This window comes from Megalopta genalis, chromosome 6 (genome assembly GCF_051020955.1).
Source record: "Megalopta genalis isolate 19385.01 chromosome 6, iyMegGena1_principal, whole genome shotgun sequence".
Lineage (NCBI taxonomy): Eukaryota > Metazoa > Arthropoda > Insecta > Hymenoptera > Halictidae > Megalopta > Megalopta genalis.
Genome location: NC_135018.1, coordinates 3,807,040 through 3,832,274, shown reverse-complemented (window position 1 = coordinate 3,832,274; position 25,235 = coordinate 3,807,040). Strand labels below are relative to the sequence as shown.

At 36.0% G+C, this 25,235-nt stretch overlaps 1 protein-coding gene across 2 annotated transcripts in view; it reads right to left on the bottom strand.

The window, feature by feature from the left end:
* Positions 1-25,011, bottom strand: part of foxo (forkhead box, sub-group O) — a 182,714-nt gene extending 157,703 nt beyond the window's left edge. The window contains exon 1 of one of the 2 annotated variants that reach the window (XM_033476308.2): positions 23,317-25,011. In XM_033476308.2, the coding sequence (XP_033332199.2) occupies positions 23,317-23,763 (447 nt within the window). In that variant the 5' untranslated portion in view covers positions 23,764-25,011. The remainder of the gene's footprint in view (positions 1-23,316) is intronic. The other variant, XM_076523114.1, reaches the window with a different exon arrangement.
* Between the last annotated feature and the right edge of the window lie 224 nt (positions 25,012-25,235).

The window sequence follows — 25,235 nt, the reverse complement described above, 5'->3', positions numbered from 1 at the left end:
AGATTTGAAGGCTAGTCAAGCACAAGTGCTTTTCCAGAATTATACAAATCTAACGACTCCAATCTTGCGTACTCTATTTTGCTTGAAATAAATATTTCCAATAATACTAAAATTGTGGAATTAATTTTGTCTTAAGAATATTTACATTTTCTTCATGAAAACCCCGATCTTCAAATAATAAATAAAATATTCCATTGGAAAGAACGAAGTTTGATACTCAAATCTACGAAATGTCAAAATCCTATGGTCCAATGCGAAACGAACATTAACTATACGATCAAAACATAATTCTGGCAACTTTTATATATGCTTGTACATTTCTCATGAAACGCATCATTTAGAAATTATTTAAAGTATTTGTGTCATGATATCTACTCTCTGTGCGATCGATTTTATGTAGTTATTTAGTTACATACGAAAGAGCTGGGACGAGCTCCCGAAAACGTCGGGTCGGGAATTTTTCTTGGAACCGTGTCAGAATACCGAAAGTATATTGCAACATAAGAATATCAACGTTCTTGAAAGTTCGAGCATCCGAAGCACATTTTCGGATGAAACTCATTTAATAAAGACAAAAACTGAAATCTTCAATTTCAAAGATTTCTTAATTTTCTGCACATTATTAGATCATAGAATATAAAAAGCATTTCGACGTCTTATTTTTTACAATTTCGACATAGAATTTTACGTTTACTAGATTACGAAAATAATTTTCGAGGCAACACAATGATGGAAAGACCTTCGAATTCTAATTAGACCTCCGAACATATATATATATACCGTTTTTAATTTAAACAGTTCTATTCATCTCAGATTCCACGTTTATTTTTATACTTTCAGAATGCGTCACGGAGGAAATAAATTTCTTTTTAATTGCCGTTTTCTAAAAATATGTTAGAAGCATTGGCATATGCGGGACATCGTGTTCCAGCAGCGGGCGACGTTCGTATAAAATGGTATACAAAGAATTTTCATGAAATATGCTGGAACTTTCCGCGACATCCGCAAAATGTTGCTTATAATCGTAAAAATATGTGCAAAAGATCAATAGAAAAATAGTACTCTAAAAAGTGCTATAGTCAGAAATGTTTGTAAAATGTTCAAAAAATGTTTGTAAAAAAGGTCCGAAGATGATACTCGAATTCTCTTTTCGTAAATGTATTTATTACTTCCGAGCTCGGTTTTACCGTTCGCAAAGAGGATTGCGACGTAATGTTTCACCCTTATGCAAGAAATAATTGTACAATATTGCTATCGCGAATCAATATATAAAAAATGAATAAGGAAGAATCTTGTAAATGGTGAATCGCGATCGAACTGGACACCTTTTACCATGTCACGCGACTCTCCCATGTTGCGTTTCAAATGACGTAATCGGCCGTCGAGTTTCTTGATTACTCGATGGAATATTTTAATTATCGCCTGCCCACGTGTTACGGAGTCCTTCACTTTCAAGTTTCAAGACTGTATTAGATGATATTACCTTCCATACGTTTTCTGCAGCGAGTAAAAAGCGTACAGGTAGATAGTGTGCGATTCAGGTGACCTGTACGCGATCGCCAACTCTTCCATAATTTACGCTCGAAACCTTGAATAACGTTTATAAATTACAATTACAAAGTCGAGTATGCTCCTTCTTGTGGCAGCGAACACTTTGAAATCGAGCTAGTTCATTGTGTATTACACTCGTGTAAGTACAAAGATACTGTTGCGAATTTCATTAACTCTCTGCACAACTCGTCGCGGCATTTCATTTACAATAACAGAATAACACAACATAATTATACAACGGCTGCTCAAATGTCGGTAAGTTGATCGCTCGGTGGTTTAATCTCGATTATCAACTGTCTGTCGGTACAACAGTTCCGTCGCAACCCCTATCTTCAATTATTCCATTAGGTGTTGTCCATCACAGAGCAGTATCGCATTATAGAGAATTAATTTGGACAAGTCGCCGTAATAATATCATTATATCGGTAAAAAGAAAGCATTGAAATTAAATGAAATTTGATTTTCCAGACAGACCGAAATTAAACGTGAAAATTTCCGCAGTATAGTAATTAAGAGACTGGTAATTGGGATTTTGAATTCCACCAGTGGGAACATCTTTGCAAATTACAATTACAGATATCGATGCATTTATAATGATTTTCGCGGTGTCTAGAAGATGTTATTAATTATTCTTCGATCATTAAATGATGCCAGGCTTTAATGAGAACTCCAGTATTCGTATAAATGCGAAATTCGTAGAAACTGATAGAATCATTTAGAAACCAGAACTTTAATGAAAATGACCGTTCAACTTATACGAGCACGTAATTTGTTTCTACGGAATTATACCCAGTCACCTCCAATAAGCATTCATTTCTATAAATTCGTAATCATATTTTGCATAAGAAACTGAGGATGTTATCAGTAAAAATAATTTAATACGAATTAAATAGAAATCAATAATATATGATTTTTTGAGTTTTATCAAAAAGAAAACTAACACGTCTAGAATAAGTACGTTGAAAAATACGCAGGGAAAAGTTGATAGATAAAATTATAAATGATCCTAAACGTACCGACTAATATTTTTGCGAAAAGGATCCGTCGTCGTTTGTTGCAAAATGCGAAATCTAATTAAGAGCTTTTCTATACACAGTTTTAAGTCCGTTACTTGAACTTGAATGTTTCCATTCGCTGCGCTACAGCTTCGTCAATTTTTTTAAATTCGTAATTTCAAAAACGACCGAGACGCTTTTTTGATTCGAGATTTTCACAGATAGTCGAGACACGATTAACAAAGAATTACTGACTCAATCAATTTGACATTTTAACTATGACTGGCATACTTTTATTCTTTTCCTTCGTTCATTTTTGAATACAAAAATTTAACATATCTTATTCGATAAATACAAAGTGAATTATGTTCGAAAAAAAACACCAAACGCACAGTAATTGGTTACCACACAGTAACCGACTCCACTACTCTAAGGCCCTCCCTCTCCAGTGTTTCGGGACGGAAGATCAGAGTGAAAGAGAGCAACTGTTGAAAAACTTCTAAGTACCAAAAGACATCCGGCACACTGTTTACCACAGGCAATAAAGCGAAGATAGATAGTACGCGATTCAGGTGAGTTGTACGCAATTACCACCTCCCGGCTGCCACACACCCAGAGCGCTGATAGACAAGGTGAAAAGCTGTTGGGCTTCCATGAACCTTGCGTCGTGCCCCCGTGAACGATAATTGCGCTTATTTGAGGGTGACACGGCTCGCGGAAGGAATTCAAATAACAAGAAACCTGTCGCGCGACGACGCGTCTTCGAGACTCGCCCGAGGCGAGAAATTCTACGAGAGAAAGGTGAACGCTGTCGCTCCCGCGGCGGCGTGGCACGGCCGAGAGAGACTGCCAGCACACGGTTGGCATGATTCTGTCACAATTTACGGCGTAGAAACTGCAGCCTTGCTCCAGGCAAGGTAAATGGACTGTTGACTATCGCCAATGATCCCGCAGCCGATAGAGCGCCTTTCCGAAATCGGGTTCGAGCAGCCTGTGTTAAGGTACTGGTGCTTATTACCGTGCTTGTTGTTTCTATTCAAGCATAATTAATTTTATAGCAAAGGTTCAGCAATTGGTCGCTCCACAGTAATCGGCACCTTGTCACACGCTTCAATTTCTAACGATTTATTAAATACAAACCAATTTAGTAATGTAAAGATTGTTTTTAATGGCAACATGATAATTTTTAGTAGCGCCTGAAAGTCGAGTCCAAATGATCATTATAAATTGGACCGAATAACTTGAATTGTTTTGGAACGTTAGACTGACTGGTTTACTGCCCCCAACGAACATTTAAACAATCCGAACTTTACAATGAAAATTTCAGAGACCGGCTAACGCATAGTTAAGCATTGGAAGATGTAACAATTTCCAGATCTCTTACAGTTATATTTAATTGTTTGAAGCTCATAACAAGAGTGCAGATTATGCAAAATAAAAGCTTTCTGATTGAATTGTGAGAAATAAAAGTTAAATGAAAATGTATTTCTTCTTCTAATCATTTCAGTAAATTAAAGAGACGGACGGACGTACTCCAATTTTTCTTTATCGTTTGATATTTCACGTAGCTATTTCTGTTACAAGCGCATAAAATCCACAGTCTATCCGTCGTGCTCATAAGTTACCGAGATCGTCAAAATACATTGTTTAAATTTTCGTTATATATTTTTCTTTCTACTATTCCAATTAGTCGTAATTTTTGCAGAAATGTTTTCACAACTTGATTAGGAAATTAGTCAGTCTAACATCTCAAAAAATTCGAATTACTGAGTCCAATTTTAAAAAGGTTTTCAAATGATATCGAAATATTATCCTTACTCGCTGCACTTATCAGCAGATTGCAGATTTTATGCATTTTATAACAAAAGTGAATAGATGGAATACAAACGGATCATACAGGAGATAAATTTAACAATCCCGTTAGATTATTTAGAACTCATTCGGAATGTTACTACTGACAATAAAGTTTGACTTAACTCCGCAATCTAATTATTAGGTTGATGCAAAAATAATTGTGGTTTCATCGATTCGAATTTCCTGCGATTATTCGGACGTAACGTTTTATTTGATTACTAGATTATTACTGATTTTATAAATTCGTGAGGAAGATGAGTAGATGACATTTGAAACAGTAGAAAGATAAAGAAGATTCAAGAACATAAAAACTTCAAGAAATATTCATTATAATTGTATTTTACTAAAGTTCGTGACGCATCTATCTGCGTAGACGCGAAATAATCATATGTAACACAACTATTAAAAATGATACAATTATAATCAACCCGTAACGTTCTCGTGAATGATTAATAAACAAGCATGTCTTATGGCTATCTAGTAATTATTTATATGTTATTTTATTATATGATCAGTATAATTGTCAGATATAATTATATATGGATATAAATCTAAGATACGGAGATTATGCCAGCAGAATAAAGTGAAGTAATTAAACAAAGTAATCTTTGTACTATTCTTAGAATCGTTTATGTAAAACAAATTCAGTTGAATCAAAGGAAATACCGCATTGTATTTAATTAAGAAAAAGCTGATACACTCTCGAAATCTTCTAAAGAAACTGACTTTTAAGATGTACAAATTTATAATATAGTGCAATTGTTTAAAGCACTCTTTTAATGTACCACGGCTATGAGTAATGAAGATGTTCCCGAGAAACAAAGCATACCAAACGGTCTGCAATTAGAATTTGATTAAAACTTACTTTGCAGGCTTTTAGAAACACTTTGTTCCCGAAAAGTATTCACAACAGTACATCACAAATATTTCACTCCCACATGTTGTAGCACACTTGAAGTTTAGGATTAAGCTAAAAAAATGTTTAAATAATTGTGTTACCATGTTACAATTTTTTCCAGCAAATTTTAGATTTGCATTTAACTTTCCATATAAATTCCAAAGCCTTTTCGCGTATGTTAACTTAGATAACGATATTTTCTGTACTGTGCATTGCGTATGTAAAGCGGCGACAAAGTGCAATGTTTGATTATTTCATTTCTTCTTACCGCGGAATTCTTGCGATTAGCATAAGCACTCGACGAATTTGTGAAGCGTGAAGAACTTTTAATGACATGCTTTCGCATTTTAATGTCTGTCATCCTTGAGTTGTAATTCTAATCCTTGACGTCGCCGTATTTCCTTACTGACGAAGCTGTACCTACATATGCCACTTTCAATTTTCTTCATTATTTTGTATTTACTGACGGATATTTACCAGTCTTACTGCTTATTTCCATCTCATTGAATACCACACCGTTAAAAGGCCAGGAAAGTTTATGAAGTATTGTAGTTTTACTATCAATGCTCGTGAAACTGGAATAAAGAAGAATTTTCATCTCCACGGTAATATTATCAATGTTCTAAAATAATATTAGAAAGAATGAATATTTTAATTTGTCTTCAGATTTTAGTGAGCTATGTTTGCATAAAAATCTACGGTCTTATCATAAGGCACAGTATTCGATTTATAATGAATGGTATGCAAGCGCATGAATTTTTCTTTAGATGATGATGATGATTCGGATAAACAGAAGATCTACTGTATTAATGAAAATTAGGAAAAATATGAAAGGGGATAATAGATGTAACAATAGGTGTAAAAACAAAATAAACTCATAACACAATATGATTAAGAGCAACACTGGCGAAGAAAAAAACAAATTTCATTAATAAAAAGCGATTTAAGTACTTGTTGGTTGCGTAATTATACCTCTCTTAAAAAATACTTTTTCATTATTTCGAAGCTAGTAAGATTGTTAGAATCAATGATAAGTTAATAAATACTAATTAAATAAAGAAAATGTTTACTTTACAGCAAAATCCGCATTGTAATTTTATTCCATGAATATTTAGTAACACGCTGGATCTGCTAAATATTTTAGCGAAATATTCGTTCAGTATTTCCAACATTCTGCCCATTTCCTAAATCCTCGTTCAGAGAAGTCGGTGTGTTCGGGTCGAATACAATTTTGAAGTTTCTACAGTTTCATATCATTGCGGCGAGAAACTCGAACCGATCTCGAGTTGAACAGATTTTGATTTCGATTCGAAATGGTTTTGATTTTTTAAGAGAGTGGAAAAGGTGGTAATCCTCTGGAGTAAGTCTCGGCGGAGTGAGATGCTGGAGAACTTCGCAGCCAAGATCTCCGAGAACCAATTTTGTTAAGTTCGCTGAAACAACTCGAACTCGAGTGTTGTCGAAGTCGCTTGTGTTTCGTTACGCGAGACGATTTTTAACCTGAAGCTTGATTGTTTCGAACAGGTGATAGAAACCTCGACGATAATTCTAATAGAGAAAATTGGAAGGCGTAAATACTGTAACTGGCCTAAGGATTAAATTAAATTAAATTTATAAATAAATTAAATTAAGTTAAAGCGTACTGAAATCTTTAATGACAAATAAAATCCGTACTAGTATGTTTAATGACTAATAAAATCCGTACTGGAATCTTTACTACCTAATGAAATCTACAATTTTATGAAACCCAGTTTAATGAAAATTGTAGAGAAATGTAGAACGATTCAATATTTCACTGTATATGGCATTATCTCTCATCAAGGATACACACTCGCAGAGAAAAGTTAAGAAACTTTACATATCGTTAACATTTGAGTAAAATTTGATATTTTAAATTTTATAAACAAGGCAATAAAAGTAAAAAAAAAAAATAAGACAAGATAAAAAAATAAAAAATAGTAGAATAAAATTTAAATAATAAATTAGAAAATTAGAAAAAACGTTGATGCAATACAAATTTTTATCCTATGCTAAGAAGGTTTACTACGAGCAACAATATGTATCCGTGTAACATGTTTCTTAAACTTTTGACGGTAGATAAGTGTATTCTATTCTAAAAATTTGACAATTTCATTATTCTATTTTTTCGGTGTTTGAAGTAAGTACTCCACATTTTTATACAACTGATAGCAGGAACTTCGAATGTATTTTCTAGGAATAACTATAATATTAAGTATTTCAATATAAAAAAAAATCGTATTTGATACTCGAAACAATGACCATCGCGTGTCCAAAAAGTGAATCTGAAACAACGCTTCGATTTCTTCCAAAAAGCTATTCAAACTCAACCTGAAAAATGGCACTCGAAATTAAAACTAGTCCTCGACGAATGAACGAATAAATAAATAAATAATAAATGCCGATTTCTTCGACATTCTGGGTCACTGCTGAGCGCGGTGCGACGCTCCGTCCGTGTGATCTGCGATCGAAGGAAGCAGGGAAATGTACGAATGAAAATAAAAATGAAAAGAAAAAAAGGCGGAGAAAGCCACTGCCGGACCTGATCTTCGTGGGGCCAAAGCAGGCGAACGGAGAGATGACCTCAAGATGACGATGATGATATCGGCAACGTGGTCGGTTGCAGGGTCGTGAGCACAGTCAGGAGAGAGAGAGAGAGAGAGAGAGAGAGAGAGAGAGAGAGAGAATGAGAGAGACGAGAGGGAGACGCGGCAACGACGCCAGAGGTTGCCTCGCGCAAAAATAACGCGCAAAGCCTGCTTTAAACCCGCCCAACAACGCTCACTCGAAATATAGGGGAGAGTTGCTTATATCGTGCCATTTAACACGTTTCACCTCGTATCTCCTATTTTGCTCTAATTCGCGCACGAATTGATAACGTAGCTCGATGTGTGATACACCTACCATTGTGATAGACTGCTATCTTTTCAGAGTGGTTTTAAATCGACTTTTTCAACTCTGAGAGACAATGACAGATAGAGGACTGTCTGCCCTTAATCCTTTCATCACGACAATGTATTTCTTATGAAAGCAACTAATTTTCAATTTTCGTATTTGTGTCTGAACCTTGTTGTGTAAATGTTGTTTCTCATCTTGGCATACGCTGACGTGCATAATTATAGACTCAAAATACCGTTTACATTGTTACTAATATTTAAACGAAAACTTAACAAAATATCACATTTGTATATAATATCTTTTAACAAAGTTTTTTTTTTAATATACAGGCTCTCTCGACTAAAAGTGGCCACCTACAGTTCTGCGAATAATTGTAAACTCAAAGTAACTTTTACATCTTCTCTTATATTTCCGAAAAAACCAAAAATTCTATATTTGCATATTTCTATTTTCTATTATTTCTAATATAGAAATATACAAATATGGTGTTTTGTAAACGCTATCTCGGACGGAGAGGCAACTGCGATCGAAGAATACAGAACTAAATCCTTTACAAATATGAACAAGCTTTAAAGACGATTTTCTCGGAAACGGAACCCCGGATAAAAAAATGTTATACCAAATTTGTTTCTTATTTTTCCACATAAAATCACCCCCTGCTCGGTTGTACTACAAATTCCGATCCATCCTATATAGTATTAATTGTCGGCGAATATCATCGAATAATGTTAGTCATTAACGATGAAATATTTGTCATATTTTTAAAATTTTACGGAGAATTTGAATTTGAGAAAATATAGATTAATCAGCAAAATATGGTGTGTCATCAAAATGATCATCAATACTAATTAATTTACTACGGTTCGTTAACAGTTCTTTAAGTGTTCGTTTTCCGATTCTGTGAGAATGTTTTCGAACTCTTGATTTTATCTGCCACTTTTAGCTGCGTTCTATGAAAAGATTCCCAATGAACTATTTTCTGACAATTCAAATCGTTTCCTTATGTAATTGATAATTATAGCTTAACAAACCTCCATAATTCCATTGAACGTAAATCATAATAATTACACAACTGCTTTTACAATAAGAGATCGTAGAACGATCTGACTCACCTGTAACAAACAAAAAGGATTGAACGTTAAGATACTACTTAGAATACTTAAAGAATTAAATTATACGACAGTAAATTACAATGAACTTGATCCATTAGGCTACCTAACCAATTTTGTGTAAGTTTATCGGACGTATTTGAAGTTTATTGGGGAAGGGGGGGGGCGGGCTATAGATGTACCAAGTATTAGGGACTTTCCAAGGGTTATTACCATCGCGTCTCAGCGCTTTAACATAAGTACACCTCTAATGTTTAATACGGTGATAGTCATATGATCAGCCAAATATAGATGAAATACCAACTATAATTAGAATCCGCAAAATGCAGATAAATCGAAATAGTATTGAATATCATACACGTTAACTTTCCAATTATAACTGTCTAATATTGAGCCTTCTCTTATCAAACTGTAGGTGCGAAAGCAAATGAAGACATGTCATAGAAGAAGCAGAAATTACCTCGTTCTATCAGGAAAATTATTAAAGACGAAAAAGTGCTAATCAACGCAGATGTGAAAGAAATAGTAGTGCAAGCCGTTAACCCACGAACGTCGCATGCAGGGTCATTTTGACCCGCGAGCGATAAAACACCACTTTCCAACATAAACTTTATTATGAATTAAAGTGACCCTGCATTCGTCTCTCGCAACTGTCGGAAACTGTTAATCTTCCGAGGCTTAATAACCATTTTACTTCACACAAAAAGATTGTTTCATAGAGCATCATCGTGGCCAAATGTACCCATTAATTCATTCACTGTAAACTGCGAGATCTCGTGATAGACGCCCATCACAACGCGTCTGTTGAAGGTACATTACTAAAAAAAGAAATGATTTATTATTATTATTATTATTATTATTATTATTATTATTATTATTATTATTATTATTATTATTATTATTATTATATTTGTTCATTTAAAGAAAAAAGAAATGAACAGATTTCTTCAAACTAGACTCGGCAGTGAATGTGTTAAATAGAACTGAAACTTTGATTACCCAGTTGTTACAATCAAAATTAAAATAAAAATATTGTGTCACCTCGCTCCATTCATTCCAACATATTTCATCATCGTATGGAAAGTATAACGTGCAGAGAAAGAAAGAAATCTCGTGAGACAGGAGAAGGATGAAAGCAATAGTCTACGGTCGCTGCACTCTGATGCAGCGTTCTACTGTTATGAAATATGATATTTTCCTCATGAGTTTGAAGAATAATTTTCTAACATTACAATCAAACCAACTAATAAATATTAATAAACATCTATAATTGTTCTGAATGATTTGCTTCTATTTTAAAGTAAATGGCCACGAAGAACTTCAAGATTATTTCAAATGAGACCTTCACGAGGTCTGTATACTTAACTTGGTGGAACTTTCGAAATTGTCGAATTCGTAATCAGTATGTTAACTATCAACATCCGATTGTTGTCAATCAAAATGACATTTGCCACCAACAATAAAAATAATTTGAAAAAAGCATTAATAGAGCAATAGGCTCAAATTGAACCTAGTTTTATAAAAAAAAAAAACTGTTAAGATTGATGCCAAATAGATTGCGGTTGAGCGTAATCGAAGGAACCCAACAAAATGCTAAGATTTAATTTAAGCAACTTGTTAAACAATTTTTTTGAAATGTATGATTTTAACTGTAAGGAATCTTCCACTCTGAAAATCCTCGTAACTACATTTTTTTTGTGTACTTAAAAAGATCTATTTGTTTTGTCAGTAATACATAATAAATGTAGACACAGTTACAATATATACCTGTCAAATTCATTTTTTCAAATCATCCCCAAACTTTTTTACGAGATGTAACACACACACACACATTTTGTAATATATGGTGTACGATTTTGTCTGTGACTCATTGTAGGTCGCAATGAACGCAAGAGCACAGCAATTATGAATGTAGATGGCAGCAGAACACAGAGATTAAATATTAGGAAAATTTTGGTGTCTGACATCTCCCATCAGGCAATGTTAGCTGAAATGTTAGCCATTATTAGCTGAAATGGTCACGTTTAAAAATCGGATTACGCGACGCTCCCCTAACCAACTTATCATCTTTGCACAGTACAGTGGTTCCCGCTCGGCGGTCACTCTTCTTTTCCAGTTGATAGTCGCATTCTATCCCCTCTAGTGGTTGAACAGGTGTTTTGGTTTACTAAATAAGCTCTCCACTTATCTGACCCGCTCCCGACGTGTCTCACTCGATCTCCCTGCCCATTCAGATCCGAGCGTAGCTGTAGAAAGGAAACGGTCGGTAATTCCTGGAATTCTACCTCTCCAGATAATGGTCACAATAAGGTCCCGAACCCGCGACCATTAAGCAAACATCGCTGCAACCGCGAACACTGAATGAGCACCTTATTGAATGGCTCGAGTTTTGGCGACTGTCAACGGAACTCTCACCGTCTGGTCCTACAAACTCCTCCTTTTCATAATTCCCTGATGCTCGTTAGACCTATAAGGAGGTTCGCTGGGCGGAGCCAGAGAAATCGGTGGAAGACGATAAACGTCTGCACGAGGCGCAGCTACAATAAGTACGAGTCTGAAGTTTTCAGTATGATGAACTTTCCAATATCCGAAGTTATTTTCTTATAGGACAAGTTTTCTACACAATCCCAATGTGTGACATTGCGACATTAGTTCTTCTCTATCGTCGTAGGGTCTCTTTTTTCATCGACCTCGGTACACAAGTTGTGAAACTTCAGAATAGAAGCATTAAACTATGGTGTCACACGAACAGCTCTACGCTCTAATGCAGATTTTACGCGCTTATTAGCACTTTTGGTTCCCCGGAACACTGTGATAATACGTTACTAATTGTGTAATAAGATTTTCATCAGTCTTGAAGCATAATACGATGCTTGATAATGTGCGGACATGTGCACAGGTGACAAGATAGCTAAACAGAGTTTGATAACCCGACTGTTTAGAATTTAATATTCTAATCTCCTATCACAAGTGTTAGCGTTAATAGAAGAGCTACTTCTTACGCTATTCAACACTTTGCGGACGAGGATATTTTAAAGTACTAAGAAGATTTTCCTCAAAGAACTAATGCATCAGAAACCTTAACCTGATATGACGCCAGTCTGGTATGACGAAGAATTTCGAAGGTGGTTTGCCAAATTTCAAAGTACATACAGTGTTCTACCTATGCGAAAGCCAAGACGGAATCTACCAACGACTGCGTTCTACATCGAGGAGTCGAAGCTCTAACTGGCGCAGAACTCTGTGAATATTCCAGAATTTAACGAAAATTGAATGAAAAACTTGCTCGATAAATGGAAGGACGACTTCCGTAAAACAAAATGAGAAATTATATAAACTGCAGCGCGAAATTATATTAAACATCAGCGATTTTAACAATCCACAATTTTTTACAATAACCCACAAAGTTTTTGTGCCTCATCACTATGTCTGTCGTTTTAGCTATACTGATCCTTTCAATAGGATTCACAATTTGGCTAACACTTATACTAACGACATTAACTTCAACATTGATGATTTCAATAAATTTAAAGATCAACTGTATGACGTTATTAGAAGCTAGGATTTTTAGTTTGTGTTTATTGTAATCATATTGTTTCCGTTTTCATTATTATTCTATTGTTACTATTTTGTTAGTTTATTGTAGGTAAATTAAGAGGGCATCTGGTTCGCTTATGCTAAATGAAATAAATTAAATTAAACAGTATGCCCATTAATTATTAACGACCTATGCATACAATATAGGAAATGTCTTTCGATCACGGAATTTATCTCGAGCTTTATGGATCGTGCAAGCTCGCGCTGGCAAAACGTAACGCGCGTTTAAACTAAAGTGTGCTTTCGATCGTCGAAGCCACGCACGGATAGGTGAAAAGAAACTAGAAAAATGACTGACATTTTATCCCCCTTTGTGCGGCGAGAAAAGTGCAACATCGAATAGCTCTGTCTCGATCCGAGGACTGCAGCCATCGAGCACAATAGTTATGCACGTCGCAGATAATGCCGACTATTCTCGTTTATTTATACGCTCGCGCGCACGCGGCCAACCGTGCGCAGAAAGCACACACCGGACACGCAGATGTCTACGGGGCACGGACACCACGCGATTGGACACGGTCTCGTGTCTCGCATCCCGAGTAGGGTTGCGACTATTCGAACATTTTCGCATAAGCTTCAGATACTTCGACGGTGATGCAACAATCCGTTAATATCAGGTTGATGCGCCGAAAATTAGCTTTTCGAGTAGAATAATCTATCTGTGCATATAAAAGTGTCTTCTACTTCGGGATTTGCGTTACGATCATTTTTGCTCATTCATATGCATATAGTTCCATGAGCGATCGAATTATTTGTCCTGTTTATAGTAACAAAATTGATGTCATTTGTGGAAAGAATTTCTGGAATCTTTCATATTTTTGTTATCAGTAAGCTGTTTTGCACGAGGTTGTAGAAAATTGGTTATTTCTGTTCAACCAATATTGATTTGTTGAGAATATTTCACCAATTTCGTGGACACATAAATCAATTTACTATATGTTTAATGAATGACACTTTGTCCACAATTTTCAATGACCCTGTTCCATTATTTTATAATCGCTAATGATCAATTAATAATTAGTAAAAATCAATCTTATCTTAGCACAATCGTAATCCGATTCCCAACAACTTTGTAATTACGTATTAACTGGTTATCGAATAACTTCCGAACGATAAAATAACTGACTCGTATACTATTAGCGAGTTTACATTGTCACTTACTAATATTATTATGAGCATGCATTTTGTTGTGCAACAGTCCGAAGTAGATCGATGATTCTCGAAAAACGAGATAAAATGCCGTTCGATTGTTCTTCAGTTTCTAGATTATTAAGGCACTATCGATTTCCTAATTACATAAGAACTGGCTTCGATGACAAGGACTCCATGGAAAAGTTAGTAAAATATTTAACAAATCATTTAACAAATCAATGATAATCTTATAAAGCATGCTTTCAACCGTTTAGATTTAGATAATTCAGTTTAAATAGATAATATTATTAGCGCTCTGTTAAATACTTATTAATAATGGCAGTTACATAAATGAATTTTCTCCATAAAAAGAAAATGGACAAAACTTTCTGCTCAGCTTAACATTTCACTACATACTGTATCCCGGAGAATAAGTATCGCTAATATAAAAATACTATCGTCATTCTTGTCTTGAATTTGATTAAACTATTTACATTCGGTTCGCTTCGAGATGAAAACCTAAACACGCTGAACGTAGTACTATGACACTCGCTGCAATGTGCAATAGAGAATGATACGGTTTTTCTGTGAAATATCGGTGATCTTAGGAACTTCAGAGAAAAAAAAACTTATCCGGGAAGAAAACTTTTCTTTTATGCCGAAGTCTCCCTTCGAAACCATTCAAATTTATACCTCAGACAGTCTCCCTTACCGTTAAAGAGTAATAGATAGATGCTCCTGTGCAGATTCTTCGGGATCTTCTAATGCTAACGTATTTTCGCACATGTTTACCTTTTGATTCATACATTTACGCGCTCTACATTTTTCATAGGTGCAATTAATACGTTCTTTTGTTCTCATATATCGAACAAATTGATTAATAAACCTTTTGAATTTAGTTCTAACTTATCACTAGACTGCGGATTTTATGCGTTCATGTCAAAAATTTGTAGGTGTAATTTGAAACAGTATGAATACTAAAAGAATTCAAGAATGCCGATGTTGATCTTATTGATATTATTTAAGAAATCATTTCGGCTTTTTAAAAACGATGAAGACTATACTTTATCACCGACTGATATCTTTCTAAGTTCGACGAAAATGAAGATCTTGATCCGTGTGTGCAATGTACATTTAAGTAAATAATACTACACAGATAATATGTATAATAATCGTTGAATTCAACGATTTGTTAATATCTTTTGTAAATAATGTTCTTTTTCATGTAAAAAAATTCAAATGTGACACTAATCTTAGCACTATTTACATTCGTTTCACATTTATTATTTTAAAATTTTTGAAGTCATAAAGACACTGTCAAGAGCACATATAATAAAAATGTCGACAAGTTTAAATCAATTTAGTTTCGTCATTCTTATAATGCAACACACGACGTCAGTCACTTTTAGTACACGGTAGGTTTAGTGTTAGAAACTGTACAATTTTGACTGCGTTATTCTGGTGACCAAATTATCATACCATTCAAGTCTGTGCATTGCATTCTTTTCATAAGATTTTAATACGATTCTTTTAATAAGATTTTAAGAGCAATATAGATTTTTGTGCATTTGTTTCGAAGAATCAACAACCGTGGGTCGCTACAATCATAAGACCACGTGTCCCAAAGGTTCTAGTTCGCTTTAACCATATCCTGATGGACTACTGCGAGCGGCAAGAATCACTGGAGCAGCATATAAGGTGCACGATATTTTTTTTTACCCGGTTTACCCGGTCGAGTTTCTTGTTTCCCTCGATTTCAGAGGCGCAGCTCGCAAAAGCGGGGTGGCTCGCTTTGAGGGAAAAGTGCTACACCGCGGAAAGAAGTTAGCTCCGTAAACTGTTAAACCGCGTGTGTGAATCGATATACGCGGCTTTTTTTAACCTGATAACTGGGGAAGACAAGTTAACTCGTCATTCGTATTCGATTGTATCTTTCAATTGTCCATATTCGCCGAAAGATTTTTGCATTTAACCTTGTTACGTTTGGCAGGTTTATTTCATTCACGCACACCTTTATTTCTTTAAGACTATGTCGAACCCTAAGTTATTAATTTTCTTTTATCATTATTATTGGTCTGCGGATCTTTATGCAAGACAGAAATTGTTTGTATCGATTGTAAGGAACAGGAACCACAAATAGACATTTCTTTCTCCTTTCAATAATTTTAATAAACTGAGACTGATATATTGATACTCTAGTATACTTTGAATATGTTTGCTGCTTTAAATTATTAAATTATGCTTACGCATTCACGATAGATAAATGTATAGAGACCGCAGTATAATAATAATAATATATATATATATATATATATATAATAATTATACTGCGGTCTCTATACATTTATCTATCGTGAATGTATTATATATATATATATATATATATATATATATATATATATATATATATATATATATATGTCGAGTTGCGGTGTTTTTCAATTCAAAACTATTGAAAACATCAGACATCGAGGAAATATGAAGACAGAAGATGGCATATCAAAGCGGAATTAGCATTTTATTTGTTTTCTAAAAAGTATGAAATCTAATCGAATGTCTGTAGTTTACACAGCACCCATTTTTCTGCTTCCTATTTCACGCAATAACGATCTTATCGTTTCTTACTTTTTCAACCTTGATATGTCCTCAATTAGTAATTTTCTTAGTGCGATTAATGTTAGTTTAGAAACGTTATTCGTGAAGAATTATTCCGAAATATTCATTTCATATTTTAGAATCTATTTTCAATACAAAATATGCATATATCAAAGAAAAGTAACATAGAATCCCCGTGTAACTTAACGCATGAATGATAATCAACCTGCGTAAAATCTGTATTTAAATGTATATTTAAAAGTATATTTCAATGACTCTCGCATACACACGCCTGTTCGTCGACAGCTAATTTTACTTTTAAGTGCGACCACGTGCTAATCAGATCGATTTTCAACATCGATTTTGTTTGAAAATTCTGGACGGTCGGCATATTTTTCTGAAAACCGTCATGTTTCCCTCGATTTTAATGTAATTACTTGAATATCCTAGAAACCAGAAAGTGCCATAAGGAAAAGCAACGTGTCCGTATGAAACTGGTAGATCTTGAGAACCTGTTCGCCGAGTCTCAACACAGTTATTTTTCACCAGCTGGGAATACCCCAAATCGATATAATCGACGCCAAAAAATCGTAAACAACTTCCATTCCTTCTCCTTTCATCGTGTACCGTCACTCTGACAGGTTCGAATCTTTTCCTTAATGTCTACGCTGAAAATAAGATAGCGAAGATGATCAAAATCATCAAATATTCTAATTAGAAGTGAAGCACAAGACGCGTGAAGTCATGAAAGAGTGTTGCAATTTATTCTTTTGTATTATCTGTTTATTAGTATATATATTATTTATCCTTATTTATGTTTATTATTACTACATTATATTTTATAGTTTTTGTTTATTATTTTGTAACCAATTTTGTAATTTTGTAAAAAAAAAAGTTTCTGGCTCTTTTACAATTACACCAGAGTTTCTCGAAGTTTTCGGCAACGATTACTCAAACTGTCATGGCTACTACATCCATTTGGTCAACGGCTATACGTCTTTCATAAAAGGAGATCTTACGGAGTGTCCGATTAACATTAGAATCGGTTCGATCGAACACGCATTCGCCTGATGCCAGCGTAACCAATAAAACGCCATTGTGTGCAATTGTTGATTTCATTTGTACAAACTCGTTCGACTCAATTCTTCGGGCAGTAACGGAAGAACTGTATAGTAATCCAGAACATTTACATAACAAAGCTTTGCGCGGCAAAGATTTATTTTACACTTTTTATAATTACATTGGAAATTTTATGGATTTTATGGAGTTTTCCAAAAAACTCTATATGTCGATGAAAGTTTAATCAATCCAAACCAACTTTTTATTCACTCGAAGACAATAAATATTATTTTCGAGTGAAAAATCATGTTGGCATCGAGAAATTGTTAACAATCGTTAGAACTTTTATGCGTGTTGAAATTTTGTAAATGCAAGATATATAAATTAACATAGCCTATTATATTATTATTTTCTTCTTAGAATAATAATAATTATTATTAGTAATCTTTTAGTTGTCAAAGGAAACTTTCTGCAGTTCGTAAAATGTCGTATAAAAATGTGAAAATTTACATAAAGATCTGCAGTTTAATGATCACAGATGGATAAAAATAATTAAATAAATAAATAAAGTAATAAAATAAAATTAATCTTCATGTATCACATTAATTCCTTTCAGCAAAATAAAGCTGCTCCTCGCTATTTGTATTATAAAGTAATGCCCAAGGAGGATTATTTATCCAGCATCAAAAGTCTTAAATCCGTTAATACAGTAAATTCATCTCCGTTTTCCTGAGAACCGACGCGAAACACCGGCGGACGTCTGGCGACAAAAATCGCAAATAAATTCCTTGCGTCCGTTCACCGACGAGGAATTTCAACGCGTTCGCCGCCGCCATTTTGTTTGGAAACCGTTCGTCGCGTGCCACGCTGGATTTTCAACATTCTATTCGACGTGTTACGTTCCGGACAAATTTTTATTTTCTCATAGACTGGACTCTGCGACCAGCATTGCGGGAACCTTCTTGATCGATCACAGAGTTAAGGATATTTATGGATCATTCTTGTCCCTTTAGACGAATTAGGTTGCGAATGCAGCGCGTACCTCCCTGGAAGCATCATTGTCTTACAGAGGACTCAGTATTTGATCCGCGAGTATTTTGTCTGGCGTCTTATCGACATCGTATATGGCACATCCGGTGCAACCATACATGTGGACAGAAGCTGTACCCGGATTCTCAGGATCCAAACTGTAAGACTTCAGTTTCGTTATTCGTTAGAACCCTTGATAATGGCAATCTACTTTTAACGTATTCGTAGTTATTTAAATTTCCTCAATCTGGAATTTCTTGCACAACTACAGTGATTGGAAATCGCTTGACTTTCATAATTTCTTAGATGAGCATTTATATTTGTCCTATATCCATATCTTCTCTAAAATTTATACAGAATTTGATTTCGATGCAGCAGAGATTAATAGCATGCACATTTATGCAGATTCTGTTTGAAATCTCCATCGCGAGTCTGACTTGATCATGGAGCGTAGGATTAACTTTCATCGTCTTTATATCACAATTTTAAAGCAGTAAGAAAAGTTAAGTTCTGTATTTACCTAAGTAGTATCGATGAGTGTGGTTCAAAAGTCATTTTACATTATACATTCATATATCTGAACCGTGCATTAATATCTGTCATATATCTTGAGATAAGTAACGTGTTACTACCGGTGTTACAACCTCTAGCCTAGAGAGGCGATTTTTGTGGAAAATTCCACTTTAGGTTCTTCTATGTACAGTAAAAAATCATACGACCTTAACTAGCTTTACAACTGATTATTATGAATTGAACAAAAAATATTAATTATTTCCTACATATTATATTACATTTCAACTGGACTAATAGCTTGGTCGAGACCGACGCCTTGTTAAAGCACAACAAAATTAAAATAATAAATAATATATGTTTTCATAAAAAAAAAAAATACTAAATCTAGTATTTTATATGCTTACCATATTATCTTTTCTTTCCCTTACGGGACATCAAAAATATGTTAGCCTAGGGCGGCAAAAATCTAAATCCGTCTCTAATTACAAATAAAACTGAATTTGTTTATTCGAAGTGTGAAAATTGCGTGAAGTATCCTGGGATTTTTCATGTAATTATTTCGGAAGTGCACAATTTAAAGTTCAAATTTTTAAAATAATTTGTAAGACAACAGAAAGAACACCCTGAATTTTTACCCTCAGAAACTTACGCCACTTACTATTAATTTTTATTTTCTAAGAAGGAATATACAAAGTCAATTTGTTATACGATATAATCTTTTACTATAACTTTATGCATCTATGGTATATAACATATATGGTATATGTGCGGATCTTTATGCATTTATGGTATATGCAGATTTTCAAGTGCATGAAAGCGTATAGACCAGCAAGATCTAATAGAACTTTTACATTCTTTTAGTTGACGAAGGAAAATTTTCTTAAATACTAAACTTTGTAGATAACCATATGAAAATGAAAATTTGCATTAAGATCCGCAGCCTAACTATAGCATTATTTCGAGAAAAGGACGAGAAATGAATAAAAATTCTACGTCGAAAGTTTATATGTATAATACGGATTTGAAACATTTTGCTCTAAGACCAAATTTTTATGAAAAACAAGCTTTTATCGAGAAAATCTATTTGTTAAATCTGTATCCATGTATGTGGTGCTGTTAGAAAGCATCTTCGTAGAACGTGAGAAACATAGGGAAACCAATAGAAAGCGAAAGACAAGAAGTGCCATCGTCAAACAATCAGCGACCATTAGTTAGTGCTTCTTGCCTGTGACTGAATTTTGTTCCGTTCATAATTACAAACCGTGTAACGCTGATCTTGGGGAGCAGGAACCCTACTTCCTCTGCGAGGACCACCGCTGCGACACTACCGTGTCGGCATTATGATCTAGAAAAGTACCGAGGTACGTTGATCCGGACAGTCGGTGCATCAAGCGATTTGAATTTGACATTAATACCACTGCGTTAAAGACTATGAATAACATATGAATAAACATTGCACATACGAATAATTTTGTATTGTTGCATCTGTCCACTTTTCATTCGTTCACTTCAGGAAAAGTGAAGAAACACATTTTAAATTACATTTAAGATTGTTACATGCCCGTGCGGAAAAACCAACACTAAAGCTGAGGAACTCATACATAGAAAGTATAAAATTTAATTTAAATTTAACATTTTAATTATGAAACTTCATATTAAAAGATAGTCGTTTCACAACATTCCGGGAGAACCTAATTTTCCATGAAATTAATGGAAGCATGTTTCAAATGTGTATTTTAAACAAAATAGTATTCGTTAAAACCGAGAATCAATTTGTACGTGACCACTTTCCAGCAAAAGATCATTTTTCCATTTTCATTGGATTATTCGAAGGCGAGAGATAAAGAAAGTCGTAGTCGCGATAACATATACTTTCGCCAGATTCGTTATCAAACGATCGTAAACACAACGTTTGTGGAAATTTTTAGAAAATTTAATTCAAAAATTCAAATTATATAATCAACTCGAATCTATAATCTAAATTAAATTTGAATCATGCACCGCTGTGTGTGTTCAAGGCTTAAAAGTAAAGTGGCGAAAAATAATTCTTTAGCACGACCATAAACAGTGGGTGTAATTCAGCCCCTTGTGAATTATCCAAAATGAAAATAAAATTACGATGATATGATAACGATTTTGAAGATAGTCACGATTTCGAAGATAGTCGTGATTTCCGTAAAGAGATTATAAAATTAGAACAATCACTTCAGCAATTTTCAGAGTGCCAATTAATCAATTGGGTCTAAATTGCAGAGATGCAATCGGAGAGAGTCGAACACCGTTGCGAGCACACCCTTAGGCCTTCGCGCATCTTCGAGGTCGTTCGTTGAAGCCTTCCGTAACTTTGTGTATGTGAGCACAGTGTATTGAGCGTAATGTAAAAAGAGTTTAATTTTGTACATTGCCTACGTATTTTATATAATGCCGGTAAAAACGTTGAATGGTGCGTCGTTCGTCGGTGAAAAAAATATTATCTACGTTGTATACGACTTTTCACATGCATCGCATTTTCTACGGATAATTAAATGAAATTAAAATAATAAATGGAAAGCAAGAATAAAGGAAAATTAACGTAAACGCAAACTTAATCCAAATCTGATCTACTTAGACATTTCACAAATACGAAACGAGATTCTGTTAATTGTTCATATGTAAAAGAAGCAAAGGTAACTTTGAATTTGTTACAATAAATAAAGTATATACATACGATTATTATTATTATTATGCTCTGATTGTCCGCTCCACTCCTATGAAGAAAGCCTGAAGTAACAAAGGTGAGGTGAACTATTATCGCTACAGGTATTTTCACAGGTATCAGAAGACAAGAATGTTCTACTCAAATGTCAAACCATTTCTGTAATCACCCAAAACCTCAACTCTCATTGGATTATGTTTTACGTAACCCTCATCCCTCCCTCATTTCTACAGTATAATCTAGCTTTTAATATCAAATTGACACCATGCAAAAAATGAAATACTAAATAATGAATTTCGTCAATTCCACCTTTAAGAATGAAAACCTGAGATGAGACGAGATAACTTTTAACGTAAATTTTTCATGTTGTTTAGAATTAATAAAGCGATTTATAGAACAGATTATGTCTCTTAAACTTTATCTAGTCACTTTTATATCGTGGGTGAAAAGTAACCCGATTTAATTGGACAAGGGTCAATATGTAACTAAGAAAAGAACATTCATGCATGAATATGTCCAAGAACATAGTCAGCAGCAAAATGTAGTAGAAAGAATAAATAAACGTTTAGAAACGTATAGTAAAGATTCTGAAAACTTAAGAAAATAGTTACCGGTACTTCTTTCGATGGAAGAAGGCATTATTATAAGATAAATATAAATTAAATATGAAGTAGCAACTTGTTTTGACTCATTTAACATTAATTTATCTTATTTATTAATTTGGTTCGGCTTTTACCTCGGAGACAAAATAATTCGGTTTCGGTATAAACTAAAGAATATAATAATAATAATAATAATAATAATAATAATAATAATAATTTAGTCACGTATATGGGCAAAAGAATTTTCGTTGTAGAAAAAGAAGAAAAAGGGAAAGAGATTTCTCTCTCTCTCTCTCTCTCTCTCTCTCTCTCTCTCTCTCTCTCTCTCTACCCCCCCCCCCGTATAACCATCATTCAAGTACAATAGGAAGAGAAAAAAATTATTGTTCAAAATCTCTATTCTTTTACTTCTTCTTCTGCAACAAAGTATTTGTTTACACCTATATATAAATAAATCATTATTGTTATCATTATTATATATAATGATACAACAGAAAAGTAAGAATAAAAAGTAAGAAATCGTAGAGTATATACTTCAATAAATATATAGATATAATAAATAAGATATAGTCGGACAAACAAGTAGTGCTATTGCCGAGGAAAGGATACGAAAGGAAGGTAATCAGAAAAAGGGAGCAAAATTAGGCTGTAGAATGGTGAACCGTAATGGTAACAATAGCAGCATGTCTGAAAGATGAGTATGTTCTCTGTGAAAGTAATTCAGAAAGAATCGAATATTTGATTGAAAACTAGTCGGTAAAGCCGCACTCACCTTCCATCCAGCGCTGCTGTTGCTCTCCCCCTTTTCCCTGAAGTATGGGATATTCTGTATCATCCATTCATAGATCTGTGAAAGGGTGAGACGTTCGTCGGGAGCGCTGGTGATCGCCTGGGTGATCAGATCGGCGTAACTGTGATTCCCCCAGGCGTTCCGTCTTGACGAATTCTTCTTGACCGGAAGCAGGCTGCCGGCACCTTGGCCGAGAGCGGCGTGCTGAGGCGGCGTGCCACTTTCGACGCCCTCGACGCCCTCCTTGCTCCCGGACACCACGTTCCCCTCGCTGTACTCCTCCGATCTTGGCAGCGGCCACGTGTGCGACCGAGCTCTCGTCTGTGGCTCGAATCCGCTCTCAAGGTCGTACGGTACCCCCTGCTGCTGCTGCTGCGGTGGTAATCCGGTCTTCGACCCCGAAGCAGAAACCGGCACCGAGTCCATCATGCTGGGCTCCTCCGTATACTCCACTTTGGCAAAGCGAGATCACCTCGCGCGAGGTGCTGTCTCTCTCTCCCCGGACAAGGCAACGTGCTTTCCTCTCACGCGAGAATCGTGGCAGGCCACGATTACCACCGGCACACGGCGGGAACAAAAAAAAACGCGTCCACGATCGGTCACCACCTCGGTCACTGATTCGCCCGCCGGCCTATTCGCGTGCTAATCGACCGCACTCTTTCCAAAAGAACGCGAACGGAATTTTGCGGCGCGAGACCCGCGGCGAGATCGTCACAGTGTCACCTTATTTTATCAGTTTCCCACGATTCCGCGCGCGGGCCTGGAAAAACTCGCCCAACGATGTCGAATCTTGGGCGGAGAAACGGGACGGGAAAAGCCAGGCAGAGTGTGTCGCGGATCACTCGAATCGAACTCTCCCGCGACTGACTACGGACCAGCCGAGAATACACGCTGTAGGTTGTTTTGCGTGTTGCGTGAGCGAAGGAGAAAGATAGAGACGCAGAAGGTGCGAGGGATAGAGGAAGACAGAGGTAAACAGCAACAGACAGAGAAAGAGAAAGACACACACATACACAAACGCGGAAAGAGAGAGAGAGTGAGAGAGTGAGAGAGAGAGAGAGCGTCGGTAGGTAGAAGAGGGGGGAAACCACGTGGTTAAACTCTCTGTGTTTACAAGCCGCGCCGTCGGTCACGTGGCCATGTTTTGATAGAGAACTTGGCCCACTGCGAGGAGAGGAGAATCTTTGGCTCCGCTATCTCGTGTCGAGTACGGTGCTGCGAACACTTTCGAGGAATCGATTCGCGAGGCCGAATCGCCGCGTCACGTCCGCCAAGATACGAGGTCGATGAAACGTTTCCGATCGAAGCGATCTTCCCTCGTCGACGATCTTCCCTCCTATTTCTCATCGATGTGCTCCTGGATCCGCGGGGGCTGTCCACGAATGACCCGTCCTCTTGGAAATTCGAAATCCTCGGCCGGTACTTTCCCACTGGTTTTCCTTCTCGGATTGTTTACATCTGGGACTGGCTCGAACCACGGTGATTACCTGCCAGGCTAGCTGGTAATGCGTGCGTGCACGTCGCGTCTCGACTAAACGCGAAGGCTCTCTCTCCGTAGCAGGGCACGCGCACTCGTGACTATATATACATACACGCACGATGGGAAACGAATTACCGTTCCGTTCCTGTACAACTTGCCGGCAGGGCAGCGCGGCGAACACTGACGAATTCTTTTGGCCGCAAGCCGGAACCGACCGAGCGCGGCCGAAGATGTCCGCGGTGAGTCGGTGAGATTCGTGGCGCCGGCCTCCGCGCCCACGGGCCCGACGAAGACCGAACGATCGCCGGCGACGACCGACCGACAGAGACGGTCTAATTAGCCGGCAAGCGGGTGCGACGAGGACCGTGCCGGCGACGGTATCGCGCGCCCGAGAGAGAAAGGTTCAGAATCCAGCTTGTGA